Source organism: Lactuca virosa, chromosome 5 (assembly GCF_052849685.1).
Source record: "Lactuca virosa cultivar CGN04683 chromosome 5, Lactuca_virosa_CGN04683_v6, whole genome shotgun sequence".
NCBI lineage: Eukaryota > Viridiplantae > Streptophyta > Magnoliopsida > Asterales > Asteraceae > Lactuca > Lactuca virosa.
In genome coordinates, this window is record NC_136430.1 from 409,880,342 (window position 1) to 409,896,203 (window position 15,862).

Here is a 15,862-nt window from a genome sequence, read left to right on the forward strand (position 1 = left end):
TTCCAGAAAGTTAAAGATGTAATATAAGTAATTTGATTTTGTCTGTGTGGATTCCATTTGTGATAGGAAGCACATGGATGCTTATAAGTTATAAGAAAACCAGTAAATTAATAACATATAATTTGTAAATAGTTACTTTTTTTTAACAGTAAGAAAGATTTCAATCCAAGTTATAACAAAACAGTAAAATAATAACATAGCATTTGTAAATACTTACTTTGCTTTGATCTCCTAATTAACCAACCCATGTATGTTTGCAGAAATGCAAGAAACGATGAAAGATATTGACAAGGGTGTCCAAGACAAGCTCACTGGGGAAGGAAAGGAAATATACATGTAGGATGCTATCCATGTGGTAATTGCATGACGTAAAATGTCTGTCCAATTTTGTATTAAAAAAAGTTCAAATTATGATATACAAAACTGTCGTATTATGACAGTCAAATGTATATCGTTCCTCTATGTTAGGGTTTTCAATAATATACATTAGTCTGTAAACTATATCTTTTTTATGACAGACATTGCATGTCATTAAATAATTTATAGTCTTTCCCTTTAGGTAATGAGTACGAAAGAGATGTACATATATGGAAAATTTTAACTAAAACAAGATATTACATATTCACCTAAATATATAAACAAGAATAGATATCCGGTTGAGTTTGGTGACATGATTGACTAATAATTATATTAATCACAAATCATATATTTAGAAAAAGTTATTGTTGCGGAATACAAGTGGAAACAAACAACACATACGCAATCACTCTTTCAAAAAGTTATTGTTAACGTTGCCGAATACAAGTGGAAACAAACAACACATACGCAATCACTCTTTCAAAAACACACCAAAACAGATACACACAGGAAATGTGGTAAGAAGAACCATCAATTATTAATTGGATCTCATAAGTGATGATTCAGCTTCAAAAACTTGCAAAGATCGTCACATTCGCCAGGGGGACCCCAGACAGTAAAATAAGTTTGAACACCACTAAGAAATAGAGCCACCACAGCTCCTACAAGCGCTAGAAATGACCACGGGCTCTTGATGTACTCGTGCTTGAGTTGGGAAAACCTTGTGTTCCTCAAGCTGTCGTAATGTTTTTGGATTTCGTACTTGGCTTTCGAATAGGCTAAATTGTTTGGCACCAAATCCGTCCCTATTTCATTGAACATCGTCGCAACTTCTTTGTCACTCCCAAGGGAGTTATCAAGGACCCCAGCTTTCCGAAGAGCCTTAACGTCCTCAGGATGATCGATGAGAGAATCAAGGAGGCATATATAGGAGGTAACCCATGCATCATGTGCGTCTTCTGCGCACATTTCATAGGCTATTAAGTTTAATAACATGGGCTTGGTGGAATCGTCCACGGTTATCGGAGGTAGTTTTACATTTGCTGAAAACCACCACCACCGTCCAACAAACTCCACATGAGCCAAAGACATAACGCTACTCGGCTTAAATTGGATCCCAACATCTGCAAGCTCATTAACATTACGAAAAGTACATCTGTTGCTTATTTCATCCTTTTGGGCATCGTCTTCACTTGTTCGTGTAAGGCTAGAATGCAGACGATGGAGCAGATGGTGATGATCTGCTACCAATTTCGAACCGAAATATTGATCATTTTGGGTTGAACCGCTTCGGAAACCGAACCACCCTCTTTTCTGCCTCCCTGGTACCAAAATGTTGTTAGTGAAGAACGATCTAATCTTGTCACGCCTTTCAGTCAGGTTTATCAAATTCATCACCTCGTTTATAACTTTGAAGGGAATTTGGTTTTCCAGCAAGAACAAGTCTTGTTGGATAAACACAATCTGATGGCTTCTCAACTCTTTACAACTTCCAGGTTTCTCTCCGTAGATAAATAGAATATAATACAAAATAAAACATCCATCGAGCAACATCATCATAGTAAATTCCTTACTGGAGAGATGGTCTGTTGATCTCTCTTCATAGAAATTCCGTAACTCTTGCACCATGCTCCCTGTCCCAAGCTTTTTGTACAACGTACTAAGGCCCACCTTGTACTTCGAGAGGAGCTCCTTCGTGAAAACAGGCTTGAGTTTCTCGACTAACTCGAGCTTCTGGTTATTGTGATGGTATGGACCAATGGAAACCACCTTCGGAACATAGTATTTCTCGTAGATATCGCTCGACTCGCACACCAATATCTTCGGAACTCTAGGGATTCGTGCAGATGACAAAGGTGGTGGGATGGCTTTTTCAATCGAGTCGATAACCCATGCCTCATCTTCGTTCTCGATGCTGCTTGCATTAATATCATCGTGCGTTGCCATTTTTGGATCTGGTAGTTTAGTATCAGTCGTTAATTATGGGATTGTAAGAAAGTGTCGATGGTCTTGTCTTGGTATATACATGCATATAACAACGTTAACTTTGTTTCCCTAAGAAGATAGGAATCATGACAGACATCTTTTGAGGTGAAGTATTATTAGATAAATACTTTGATGGCACAGACGAGGAACGCATGTTGCTTTTTCCTTTAATTAAAGAATAAAATAAAACGAAACTGGGGTGCATACAGATCTAGGTCTATTTGAAAATTAAAAACGAAAAATTAAAATTCGGATGACATAATTGCATAAATTCATGAAATTATACTTTTTACTTCTAATTTGTGCATTCCATATGATAATTGTATCAATGGAAAAATATCCACTTTTATAATCACGTTGACACATTTATTGACAATTCCATTTCAGAGTAACTAATCAAATTTAATTAATTATATTTAACAAATAAATTATATTTTAATATAGATTAATAAAAAAGAAATAGAAATTTGTGGCACATATTTACGGAACATGACAAACTCATAATTGAATCGGTATTGCTAAATATGCTTATGAAAAATGGATGCGCTAAACTTATAAACTTATAAACATGTCCATAATATATTAAGATTAATGCTCTAAGTTTTTAAATTATCTATTAAGAACAATCGCAAAGGTCGGTTTTCAAACCTCAGAACAATCAACGTTTTTCATTGCACTTGATTGGTCCATGCCACATGGCTTAATCTGTTTACATATGTAATATATTTTTGAAAGTGCTTTTTTCGAGCGTCAATTGAGTATTCTAGTAAATATGTTAATTAAATTATCAAGTAAAATGAGTTATTAATTATAATGAAACATATTCTTAACTTGATGTATGAATAAAGTTACTCATGTAGTGTTTCATGTTGTTGTGACAAAGTACTATAATATATGAAAATATTATAGTGAAGTACACTTTCAACTCAAGTTAGAGACATTTTGTCGTGCAAAAGCATAAACCTCGTGAATATAAATACTATGAAGACTTTTGGACCCTGCTAATTAGCACCATCCAAGGATAAAGCTAAAAAAAACTCAGGATATTAATATAATATATAATGTTAATAGGTTAAAAACTCATATACTACATGAGTTGGCAACTTAAAATAACAAAAATAATACATAGTAAATAAGTTGGTGTACAATAATAAACAACAAAATTCAAATCTATGTATATAAATAAAAACTAAGAAATAAAAAAAATTGTAAATTAACATTTTAGTGAGAGATCCAACTATTAACCATTAAACTTTGATAGACTCAAGATAAGAACCACAATAATACATGGTAGTATCCTAATGTTCTAATGTAAGAATTTGAAAGATGAACTAAAGTGATTGAGAGAATAGAAGTTTTTCTCATTACAGACATGGAGTCGTTGCATACTTATACAAGAGAAAGAAATCAATAAGTTATTCTAACAACATAACTAACTACTCAACATAATATAAGCTAAATAACACAAATGCCCTTATATATATAATGATAGAATTGTCCTTGAGTTGATTAAGCTAACAACCCCAAGATGGAGGCAATGAATACAAACCTCACTTAGTTGTAGCATGATGATGATGTGGTCCATTGAGAGGCTTTGTCGTTACATCAGCTAACTAATGTTGAGTTGAAACATGTGATAAGAAAATGAGTCTTAAAGTTTCTCTCTAACGAAGTGGCAGTCTAACTCGATATGCTTTGTGCGTTCGTGATAAAAAGGTTAGTTGTAATGTACATCGTTGCTTTGTTATCACATTTCAAAGGAATGAGTGTTATTCTTGGTACTTCAAACTCAGCAAAAAATCGATTAATCCATGTACGTTCTGAACAAACACGTTGCATGGATCTGTACTCCACCTCAACAAATGACAAAGAAACAATACCCTCTTTCTTAGACTTCCATGAAATATGATTGCCACCAAACATGATGAAGAAACCACTGATAGAGCGTCGTGTAAGAGGACAGGTGACCCAATCAGAGTCATAGTAGGCTTTAATGTTGTAAAGAGAATTATCTTTGAAGTGAAGCCCTTGATCTATAAAACCTTTTAGATATCTTAACATATGAAGAGCAACATCATAATGAGCTTGACTTGGAGTTTTGTTATACTGATTAAGATATTGTACAAAGAATGTAATATATGGTCTTGTATGTAAAATAAAGTTTAACTTGTCAATCAACTATCGATAAACAAAAGGATCTTTCAAAAGATTATCCATTTATCTATTTTTGGTAGTAAAGACAACTTTGATGGCGCCAAAGGCATTTTCACAAAATAAACATCTGTCATAGAATAAGATTGTAATAAATCTTTGATAAATTTTGGTTGATGTACCACCATCCCATCTTTGAATTTAATGAATTTAAGACCATGAAAAAGATTTATATGTCCTAAATTACATAAATGCCCTTCTATACATTATGACAAAATTGTCCTTGTTGAGTTGATTAAGCTAACGTCTAAAAATCCCAAAACATAAGGTAATCCTATGTACAAAAATTGAAAAAATAACATACAACTCAAAACGAAGAATAAGCATGTACTTTACAAAGAAACTATCTATAAAAGTTAAACCATCAAAATAACTAAAAAGTCGAATATCAATATATCATATCGAATTCAGCAACAAATGAAACTTAGTTTGCTGAAGTAGGCAACTTTAGATACTTCATGCTTAATAAATAAGCTTTTTGGCTTTACATAGCAATGGAATTAATGAGAAAGTGGGAAGCTAAAGTGGAACCTTCTATGCATAAACGACTTCAAATAACAGTGGAACCTCTTTTAATTGAATACTATTGTGTTGTGTTTTTCTAATTTTGTTTTACTTCATAACTATGTGAATCTTGTGATGGCTTTTGTGGTTCGTCTGTGTGAGACATTGCTTTCTCTAAAGCTCGTCGGTGGGCTTATATATGATGTGGCTGTCACAACTGCAACACATTCGACTCCAAGCTTTAATTGTGTAGAAGCTTTTTGTAACATCCCAAAAATCATAGAAAATAAAATTTTTCAAAAACAACTCATTAACCATAAAATGTTTACAAAAACCATTGTTACAAAAGTATAATCATAATCAGAGTATCCCAAGATCCAATATCATAAAAACAGGAAGATGTGCACGATCACACCTTCACATTCCCATAATCCTCTGAGGTACCTGAAACAATAAATTGAAACCGTAAGCCAAAGCTTAGTGAGTTTTCCCAAAGTACCATCACACAACATAACAAACAATAGCATGCAAATATGAGCCTTCAGCCTGACTGGGCCACCTCGCAGAGTCTACAACCTATTTGGACCGTTCTTTGGGCCTTCTGTATGACTGCACCGCCTCGCAGGGCCTACAGCCTATCCAGACCGCCCCGAGTATCTTGACATTTAGCTCAAAGCAGGATCGTGTCAACCCAACCACAATATGTCGATATATGTAACACATAAGCATAAACACACATCCAGCAAATACAGATAATCATGCAGATCTACTAATCAATCATATAACTAGCATAACACCATCCTATAAACTAGGATACATAACTTAGTGGGCTGGCGTTGGTGCCTTCGACCCACCAGTACAGTGAGACTCACCTCCCAGTCTGAACGATAGTTGAATAAATCTCTGCTCCGAATACCGGCTCTACTCGTCACCTATTAATTAAATTATGGCCTAACTTAACTTAATATCAAAATACCCAAAATACCCTTTGGTCAAAATTGGTCAAACCCTGGTCAAGGTCAAAACTCAACAAACCAGCCGAGTCAACGCAACTGAGTATGTTGTGCGTACTCAGCTGTACGCGGGGCGTACTCAACTTGACCAAGAAATCGAGGCATTGACCGCGTATGCATAGCGTACCATTTGGTACGTACGTGCCTGGACACCTCACCTTCTTATTAAGAGCTTAATCCTTAAGCTCTTTTGCTCATATTCCAGATCTAGACCTTAACTCACGTCCTTAACCGTAAAGTTTCTAACTTTATGTTATAACATGGCTAGGAACTGTCCAATAACAAAAATCCTAACTAATTAACCCCTTAAGACCTTGTAACTCATGCATGGAAGGAAACTAACAATCAAGATTGCATTTTTATACTTCTAGATGCTCCAAAACATCTGAAAGGATAACTTATATGGATTAGAGTAACCCATACTCATAATACCAAGCTTATGGGACTAAAAGAACACCATTTCATGACTAAATGAGATCTAATCAACACTTAACCAAGTCCAGAGCTTTTTACCTCCAAAAGATGGCAAATGATGATGTGGTTCTGGATCCAAAGTGTCCCACTCCTCCAAGATGATCTTCTCTTCTTCCTTCCTCCTTCAATGTCACCAAAATACACTCAATAGCCCACAAATGCTCACAAAAGGGTTTGGGTTTGCAAAAGGGTCGAAGTGAGGTTGGGGGTTGATGGAAGGGAAAAAGCTTGGGACTTAAGGATGCTTAAATAGGATCGAAACCCTAAAAATTAGGTTTTTAGGTTCTGGCATGTACGCCCAACGTACGTGAGCTCCGACCAAGATTTGCAAAAATGCGTTATAGGCCATTTTGCAACACTTCTCATACACAAGGTCTAAAATGAAATAATCTCCATACTTAGGATTAAAATTTGGAAATACCTCAACATCAGGATGTTACAATTCTCCCCCACTTGAGCTAGACTTCGTCCTCGATGTCCGCTGCTGTGAACAAATCAGGGTAATGCTCCCGTATCTCAGACTCGGGTTCCTACGTCCATTCGGATCCCTTCTGATGCTATCACTGAACCTTGACCAAGGACACCACCTTGTTGCACAAGGCCTTTGTCTTCTGATCCGAAATCGCCATTGGTCTCTCAATGTAATTCAGGCGATCATCAACCTGAACATCATCTAGAGGAACAACCGTTGATTCATCAGCCATACACTTCTGAAACTGAGACACATGGAAGGTGTTGTAAATCTGACTAAGCTCCTCAGGAAAATCCAACCTATAATCTACCCAGCCTGCTTGATCCCACCGAAATCTGGCACCCAACCTCATCTATACCGGGTCAATAATCCACGACTGTCGGTAGCAAACCTGTCAATCTCACCCTTGAGTCTCTTTTGTTTCCAATTCTCCTTCTTGACTCTCTCAACCTGAACCTCCCTAATCAAATCCAACAATGATGAATCGATCGAAATCCTCATATATAGGCTCTCAATAGGAGAACTAGCCGTCTTGCGGCTCAAAGCATCAACGACCAGATTTGCTTTCCCCGGGTGATACATAATCTCACATCATAATCTTTGACTATGTTAAGCCACATTTGTTATCTCATCTTTAGATTCGGCTGATTTATGAGGTACCTCAAACTCTTGTGGTCCGTGTAGATGGTACACCGAACCCCATACAGATAATGTCGCCAAATCTTGAGGGCAAACACCACCGCCCCCCAACTCCAAATCATGTGTCGGATACCGACCCTCATGTAGCTTCAGCTGCCTAGAAGCATACGTAATGGATCTCCCATGCTGCATAAGTATCGCTCCCAAACCAGTTATGGATGCATCGCAATACATAACAAAATCCTCAACACCCTCAAGGAGGTTCAATATTGGAGCCTCACACAACTTCTGTCTTAGAGTTTCGAACGCAGACTGCTGCTCAAGCCCCCAGCAGAAATCCACACCTTTCCTCGTCAGACGAGTGAGGGGTACCGCAATCTTAGAGAAGTCTTGAATAAATATTCGATAATACCCTGCTAATCCCAAGAAAATCCTGATCTCCGAGGGAGACTTCAGAAACTCCCACTACATCACAGCCTTAATCTTGGCCGGATCGACCAAAATCCCGTTTTGGTTAACGAGATGCCCCAAGAACTAGACCTCTGGTAACCAAAACTAACACTTCAAGAACTTGGCATACAACTGTTCTCGCCTCAAAACTCCCAGAAGCCCTCGAAGGTGTTCCTCATGCTGCTCCCTGGTCTTGCAATACACCAAGATATCATCAATGAAAACAATAATTGATTAATCGAGCATTGGTCTGCATACCCGATTCATCAAACCTATAAATGCCGCAGGCTCATTGGTGAGCCCAAATGGCACCACCACGAACTCATAATGACCATAACAAGTCTGAAACATGGTCTTCTCCATGTCCTCCTCTCTAAACCTCATCTGATGACACCCCGACCTCAAATCGATCTTGGAGAACCAAGATGCACCCTGCAACTGATCGAAGAGGTCATCAATCCATAAAAACTAGGTAACAGTTCTTCATCATCAACTTGTTCAACTCCCGGTAATCAATGCACATCCGGTGTGAACCATCCTTCTTCTTGACGAACAAAATCGACGCTCCCCACGGCGAACTACTCGATCCAATAAACTGCTTGCCCAGCTGCTCCTGAAGCTGATAGGACAACTCCCACATCTCTGGTGGTGCCAATCGGTACGCCGCCTTAGCAATCAGAGCCACACCCGGAACCAAATCAATCCTGAACTCAACCTGCCTATCAAGGGGAACACCGTGCAACTCCTTCAGAAATACATCTGCAAACTCTCTTACCATATGCACATCTGAAACCAAAATCTGATTCCCAACTCGAGTATCAACCACATAAGCAAGATAACCCATACAACCATGTTGAATATATTATCGAGCCCTGGAAGTAGAACAAAAGACTGACCTAATTCTGGTACCCTCTCTGTAAATAGCCAGTTCTCCCCCACTAGGGGTTCGAACTACTACCCGCTAACCCTCACAATCAATCATAACCCAGAATCTACTCAACGAGTCTATCCCTACAATCATGCACATATCTCCAATGGGAATAGGGATCATATAAATTGGGTAAGGCACCCCAAAAATCTCCAAGACACAACCCTGAAAAATACTCGATGCAGAAATCCTGTGTTCATTGGCGATAGAAACCCGCAATGGACACTCCAACTCTCCAAGAGGCATATTAAAACTCCTACTGAAGGACAAAGATACAATGGACCGAATCGCACCCGAGTCAAAAAGCAGAAGAGAAGGCAAGTAGTTCACTAAGAAGGTACCTAGCAGAATCATAAACATAAGCATACCAAAAATAATTGAAAGAGTAATAAATAGAAACATGCTAGTAACGACGTTTGGCGCCACCCTGGCCACCTCTGTGGTGAGATGGAAAGCATGTCCTCGAGCCCTCGGGGGCTCCACCCTACCCTGATGCCCATCTGTGATCCTCAAGGTAGCTGGTGTTGGAGCCTGCGCCAGCCTCGTAGTGAGCAAGGGACAGTTGGCCTTAATATGGCAAACCTACTCACAGTGGTAACAGATTCTGAAGACAATCCTTGGCATAATGCCCCTCTTTGCCACATTTGTGGCATTCAGATGAAGATCAACAAGCACCACCATGAACCTTGCCACACTTGCCACAAGTGCGGTCCCTCTATTTTTGGTAGTAAAGACAACTTTGATGGCGCCAAAGGCATTTTCACAAAATAAAAATCTGTCATAGAATAAGATTGTAATAAATCGTTGATAAAATTTGGTTTATGTACCACCATCCCATCTTTCAATTTAGTGAATTTAGGACCATGAAAAAGATTTATATGTCCTAAATTACATAAATGCCCTTCTATACATAATGACAAAATTGTCCTTTTTGAGTTGATTAAGCGAACGTCTAAAAATCCTAAAACATAAGGTAATCCTATGTACAAAAATTGAAAAAATAACTTACAACTCAAAACGAAGAATAAGCATGTACTTTACAAAGAAACTATCTATAAAAGTTAAACCATCAAAATAACTAAAAAGTACCAACTCGCACCCGAGTCAAAAAGCACAAGAGAAGACAAGGAGTTCACTAAGAAGGTACCTAGGAGAATGATAAACATAATCATGCCAAAAATAATTGAAAGAGTAATAAATAGAAACATACAAGTAACGATGTTTGTCACCACACTGGCCACCTCTGCGGTGAGCTAGAAAGCATGTCCTTGAGCCCTCGGGGGCTCCGCCCTACCCTGACGCCCATCTGTGATCCTCAAGGTAGATGGTGTTGGAGCCTACGCCGGCATCGCAGTGAGCAAGGGAAATTTGGCCTTAATATGGCAAACCTGCTCACAGTGGTAACAGATCCTGGTGCTCGGTAGTAGGGCCTGCTAACAACAATCCTTGGCATAATGCCCCTCTTTGCCATATTTGTGGCATCTAGACGAAGATCAACAAGCACCATCATGAACCATGCCACACTTGCCACAAGTGCAGCCCCTCTGTCCTCCAGATCTCGAATCAGCGGGTTTGAACCGCTTCACCACAGGCTGTGACTGCATAGGAGCTTGCCTCAGCTCCCTCGCCTGGAGCTCTATCTCAATCTTCCACCTCCTTACGGCCTTCTGCAGCTCAGCGAGAGTACCATAACGCTGGGTGGACACAAATTGGCGGATATACGTCTTTAGCATGCTCAAGTATCGGGTCATCTGAGCTGCTCAGAAGCAGCAAACTCATGGAAGAAAAGAGCCCTATTAATAAACATCTTGGTGATCTCCGTCACCGAATCAGTCCCCTGTCTCAGATCCAGATATTCCTGAGCCAACCTCTCTTTCTCCACCAAGGGAACCTACCTCGTCTGGAACATCTCCGAGAACTGCTCCCGAGTAAGAGCAGCTCTCTGCTCAGGAGTGTAAGATCTAGTCACCAATCTCTACCAATCCTTCACCCCTAATCGGTGAAGGTTTAGGGCGTACTTGACCTTCTGGTCAGAAGGGCATGAACATGTGAAAAAACAACCCTCCACATCAGACAACCACCTCATTCCCACATTCAGGTCTCGAACCCCATCAAACTCTGGAGGCTTCGTATTGTCGAAGACCTGGTACTGGAAAGCTCTCTCCCCTCAAACCCTCGCGGCAGCAACAGCCGCGGTAGCTACAGCAACAATAGTCTCAGATAGTGCAACATATCGATCGTCAAAAATATCAATCATGGCGATCTTGATATACCCAAACAACTCCGGAATCATTCCCCAGACAGCAGTAGCCACCTCAGCAGCAATCATCTCTCAAATCTGATCATCGGTTAATCCTGACCTATCATGGCCACCTGCTCTAGCTCCAGAACCTGATCCCCTCGTGAGCACCATACTAAAAATAAACCAGAATGTATCAGAAATGTCACAATTCATACCATAAAAGCCATTCTAGACAAACGAAACCCTTGGCGTTGTGACTTCCTTGTTGCGCATACGAGTCGTGCGCTTTCAGTAGTACGGGCCCATACTACCTTCCGTACCTATCCGTATTTTGTCTCAAAGATCATCATAACCACCCAAAACAGATACAACAACTAGGATACACATACATCCTACCCTCACTCCCTAGATAGTGGCTAATCATGCCTTACGTGACCGACTGCTCACACACCTACTCACCCATAAAACTTCCACCAACCCTGCAACGACTCGTGCATGCTAATCATACATAACATTGGATCCTATAGACAGTCGAATACCTGATCCTACCCTAAGAGCTTAATCAGACAAGAACGGGAAATAAGGCTAAATCAAACATTCTCAGCTATAAAATCATAGTTATGTACAACTATAATGCACACATTAAGCAACTACAGTAATTATGTCAATTTCATACAAGAAGTATTCCTAGGCTATCAGGCATTATACATCAAGCAATTTTATCATGCAATTCCAGAAGATCCCTAGTATAACACTAGCATGTTGTTCTACCATAAAGATTATCTCAAATAACATTGTGGGTAACTTGTGGTATACTTTCTTACTCTAGCTGATCGTACACATAGCATCCTTCCTTGGTTACTTTTGAAAACCATTTTAAAATTTTTTGCAGTTCCTTAGTTTGAGTCTGGATTCACACAAATGTTCATCCAATTCTCTCAAACCAAGGCTCTTACACCAACTTGTAACATCCCAAAAATCATAGAAAATTAAAATTTTCAAAAACAACCCATTAACTATAAAATGTTTACAAAAACCATTGTTTGAAATCTATAATCATAATCTGAGTATCCCAAGACCCAATATCATAAAAATAGGAAGATGTGCATGATCACGACTTCGCTTTTTCATGATCCTCTGAAGTACCTGAAACAATAAACTAAAACCGTAAGCCAAAGCATAGTGACTTCCCCCAAAGTACCATCACACAACATAACAAACAATAGCATGCAAATATGAGCCTTCAACCTCACTGTACCGCCTCGTAGGGCCTACAGCCTATCTGGACCGCTCTTCAGGGCCTACAACCTGACTGGACCACCTCGCAGGACCGCCTCAACCCAACCACAATATGTTGACATATGTAATAGATAAACATAAACGCATAACCATCAAATACAGATAATCATACATATCTACTAATCAATCATATAACTAGCATAATACCATCCTATAAACCAAGATACATCACTTAGTAGGCCGACATTGGTGCCTTCGACCCACAAGTACAGTGAGGAAAACTCGCCTCTCAGTCCGAACGATAGCTGACTAAATCTATACTCCGAATACCTACTTTGTTCGTCACCTATTAATTAAATCATGGCCTAACGTAACTTAATATCAAAATACGCAATATACCCTTTGGTTAAAATTGGTCAAACCCTGGTCAAGGTCAAAAGTCAACAAACCAGCCGAGTCAACTTAGCTGAGTATGTTGGGTGTACTCAGTTGTACGTGGGGCATACATAGCTTGACCAAGAAATCGAGGCATTGACCGTGTACGCGCAACGTACCATTTGGTACGCCTAGCGTATGCGCCTGGCCACCTCACCTTCTTATTAAGAGCTTAATCCTTAAGCTCTTTTGCTCATATTCCTGATCTAGACCTTAACTCACGTCCTTAACCATAAAGTTTCTAACTTTATGGTATAGCATGGCTAGGAAGTGCCCAATAACAATAACCTTAACTACTTAACCCCTTAAGACCTTGTAACTCATGCATGGAAGGAAACTAACAATCAAGATTACATTTTTATACTTCTAGATGCTCCAAAACATCTAAAAAGACAGCTTAAAGGGATTAGAGTAACCCATACTCATAATACCAAGCTTATGGGACTAAAAGAACACCATTTCTTCACTAAATGAGATCTAATCAACACTTAACCAAGTCCAGAGCTTCTTACCTCTAAATGATGACAAATGATGATGTGGTTCTGGATCGAAAGTGTCCAATCCTCCAAGATGAGCTTATCTTCTTCCTTCCTCCTTCAAGGTCACCAAAATACACTCAAAATCCCACAAATGCTCACCAAAGGGTTAGGGTTTGAAAAAGGGTCAAAGTGAGGTTGGAGGCTGATGGAAATGACAAGGCTTGGGACTTAAGGATGCTTAAATATGGTCCAAACCCTAAAAATTAGGGTTTGAGGTACTAGCACGTACGCCCAACGTACGTGAGCTCCGACCAATATTTACAAAAATGCCACTATGGGCCATTTTGCAACACTTCTGTTACACCCCCAAACCAGAACAACGGAAACATTTGGGGGTGGAGGACTTCATGTATAGTATCACAACAATGCATAATAGTAATCAAAGTACAACAACAACCATTGTATTTACAAAGTTATAAGTTTTACAACTGTGTTCAAATCATAATGTATATGAACTCAAAAGTACAAGTTTAAAAGACACGAGTTTATAGATCTCCATCTTCTCAAAAGCTCTGGTTGTACCTGTATTACTGTTTCCCTGAGAATACAAGTCGATTTTGAAAAGGTATCAACAATTAAGTTGGTGAGTTCATAAGTATGTTTGTAACTGAAATCTGTTTTCTTGTTCATTGATAAAGTAAAGATGTTTTTCCCAGAAAATCCTATATTTTTTGCTATGTTATTCTGTAAGAAAAATATGTGATACTTTTTGTACTATGAATTTGTAAAATGTAGTTTAGTTCTCATAAAACCATGAAAAGTATGTTTTCTCTGTATTGAAATAGTAATCTGTGTTTATACTTGTAAAATACTGTTCTATAGTCTTATAATTGAATAAAACTATGTGAAGTGTTACTTATCTATACACTAATCATTTTGTTCAATATCAAAGTGTGAGTTATTATAACCATACTATGACTAGATGGCCTGAACACAACGTTCTTCAGGTGTCAGAAAAGCTACAACATTTGTCACCACATGTCTGCTGACCTAGCTATTGCAAGCAGCTCTGATGCGGGATTGTCAGTCCCGTATAGATCTACATAAGTGTCACACTCCCTCTCAAGGAGATTCTGGTTATAATTTCAGGACTTTTGTTGGTACTTGGAAAAGTACATGAAGGTAGTCTCACAAATGCTATATTGATGATTATGCGTAGAACATTGAAAGGTTACTTTGTAATAGATACACTGTAAGTAAGTTTCATAAACTATATAGAATATGATTCATAAGTTTGTTTTCAGTAAGGTAATCTGTTTGTTCTCTAATAGTTATCCTCTGTTTGTTTTCCGTTATGTACTATGTTTGTTTTCCTGTTATGTACTTTGATACTTGAAACTAATGAATGAGTCCTCTAAACTAAATCTATTATAGTTTAGCTGTTTCTTTTACTTTAAAAATGTGTAATACTGTTATTCCATGAATATTCTCTGTTTGTACTCATGTAGTATCAAATAGTTTGAAAACCATTTTATATTTATATAAATGTAATATTTATATAATTGTGATTAATTAGATCTTCGATTAAATACCTTTACCCCAAGCCCACAACCAAACAAGGAACAGGAAATGGGGTCAAATTACATATTCTAAATCTTCAGAATCCAAATTATATAATTTACACATATATAAATATGTAATTTTAACAATTAAAACAATTTAAAATATACTAAAAACATTTAAAAATCTTTTCAGATATTAACACAATTTTACTGTGTTTCACTTGTATTCCCCCCCCCCCCCCTAAAACAGTTAAAAATCATGAAAACGTAGGGGTATGAACTCACCTTTCGTGAGTGATTGGATTGAAGATTTTATTTAGGATGTTACTTCCACGAGTGAAATCCAGTAGTAAAACAAGTCCTATATAGCAATTTGTATAGTATATATGCAACCAATTAGTGAATATAATCATAGGAATGATTGGAAATTGGACTAATTTGTAAGTATAACTTACAAATAGAAGTGTTAGAAGCTAAGATGGAGGCTGCAAAGAGTTCATGGCCAGATGATGTTTTCACGGCCCAAGATGGGTTCACGGCCCATGAAGGGTTCACGTCCCAGTGGGTGTTCACGGCCAGTGTTCTTGATGAATGAGGAACACCTGAAGATCCTAAGCAAGTTTCTAAGAAGATTCAAAGGTTTTCGGGCGGGTGTTCTTCGTGTTCTTCACAAAAACTAGTGAAATTAACGGGTTTCAGTTTAGTATAAAAAGATTGAAGGATCTTTTTGAAATGATAACAAGATCAACAAATGATTCCTATTAGATTCTTTGAAGAACTAGTGATTATCGTGTGAATATGATGAGAAAGGATGAGTTTAGCATGTTCTTGAGGAGAGAGGATGTTATTGGCTGATGATACTTGAGAAAAA

The 15,862-nt window shown here is 38.3% G+C and overlaps 1 protein-coding gene across 1 annotated transcript; it reads right to left on the minus strand.

Moving 5' to 3' along the window:
- Positions 1–761: 761 nt before the first annotated feature.
- On the minus strand, positions 762–2,399 carry LOC145115955 (UPF0481 protein At3g47200-like). The gene has a single exon (XM_079052315.1). The coding sequence runs from the start codon at positions 2,302–2,304 to the stop codon at positions 907–909; it is 1,398 nt and encodes a 465-aa protein (XP_078908441.1). The 5' UTR covers positions 2,305–2,399; the 3' UTR covers positions 762–906.
- Positions 2,400–15,862: the final 13,463 nt, after the last annotated feature.

Coding starts and splice junctions, on each gene's coding strand:
- LOC145115955 (XM_079052315.1), bottom strand. CDS start 2,304: ATGGCAACGCACGATGATATTAATGCAAGCAGCATCGAGAACGAAGAT.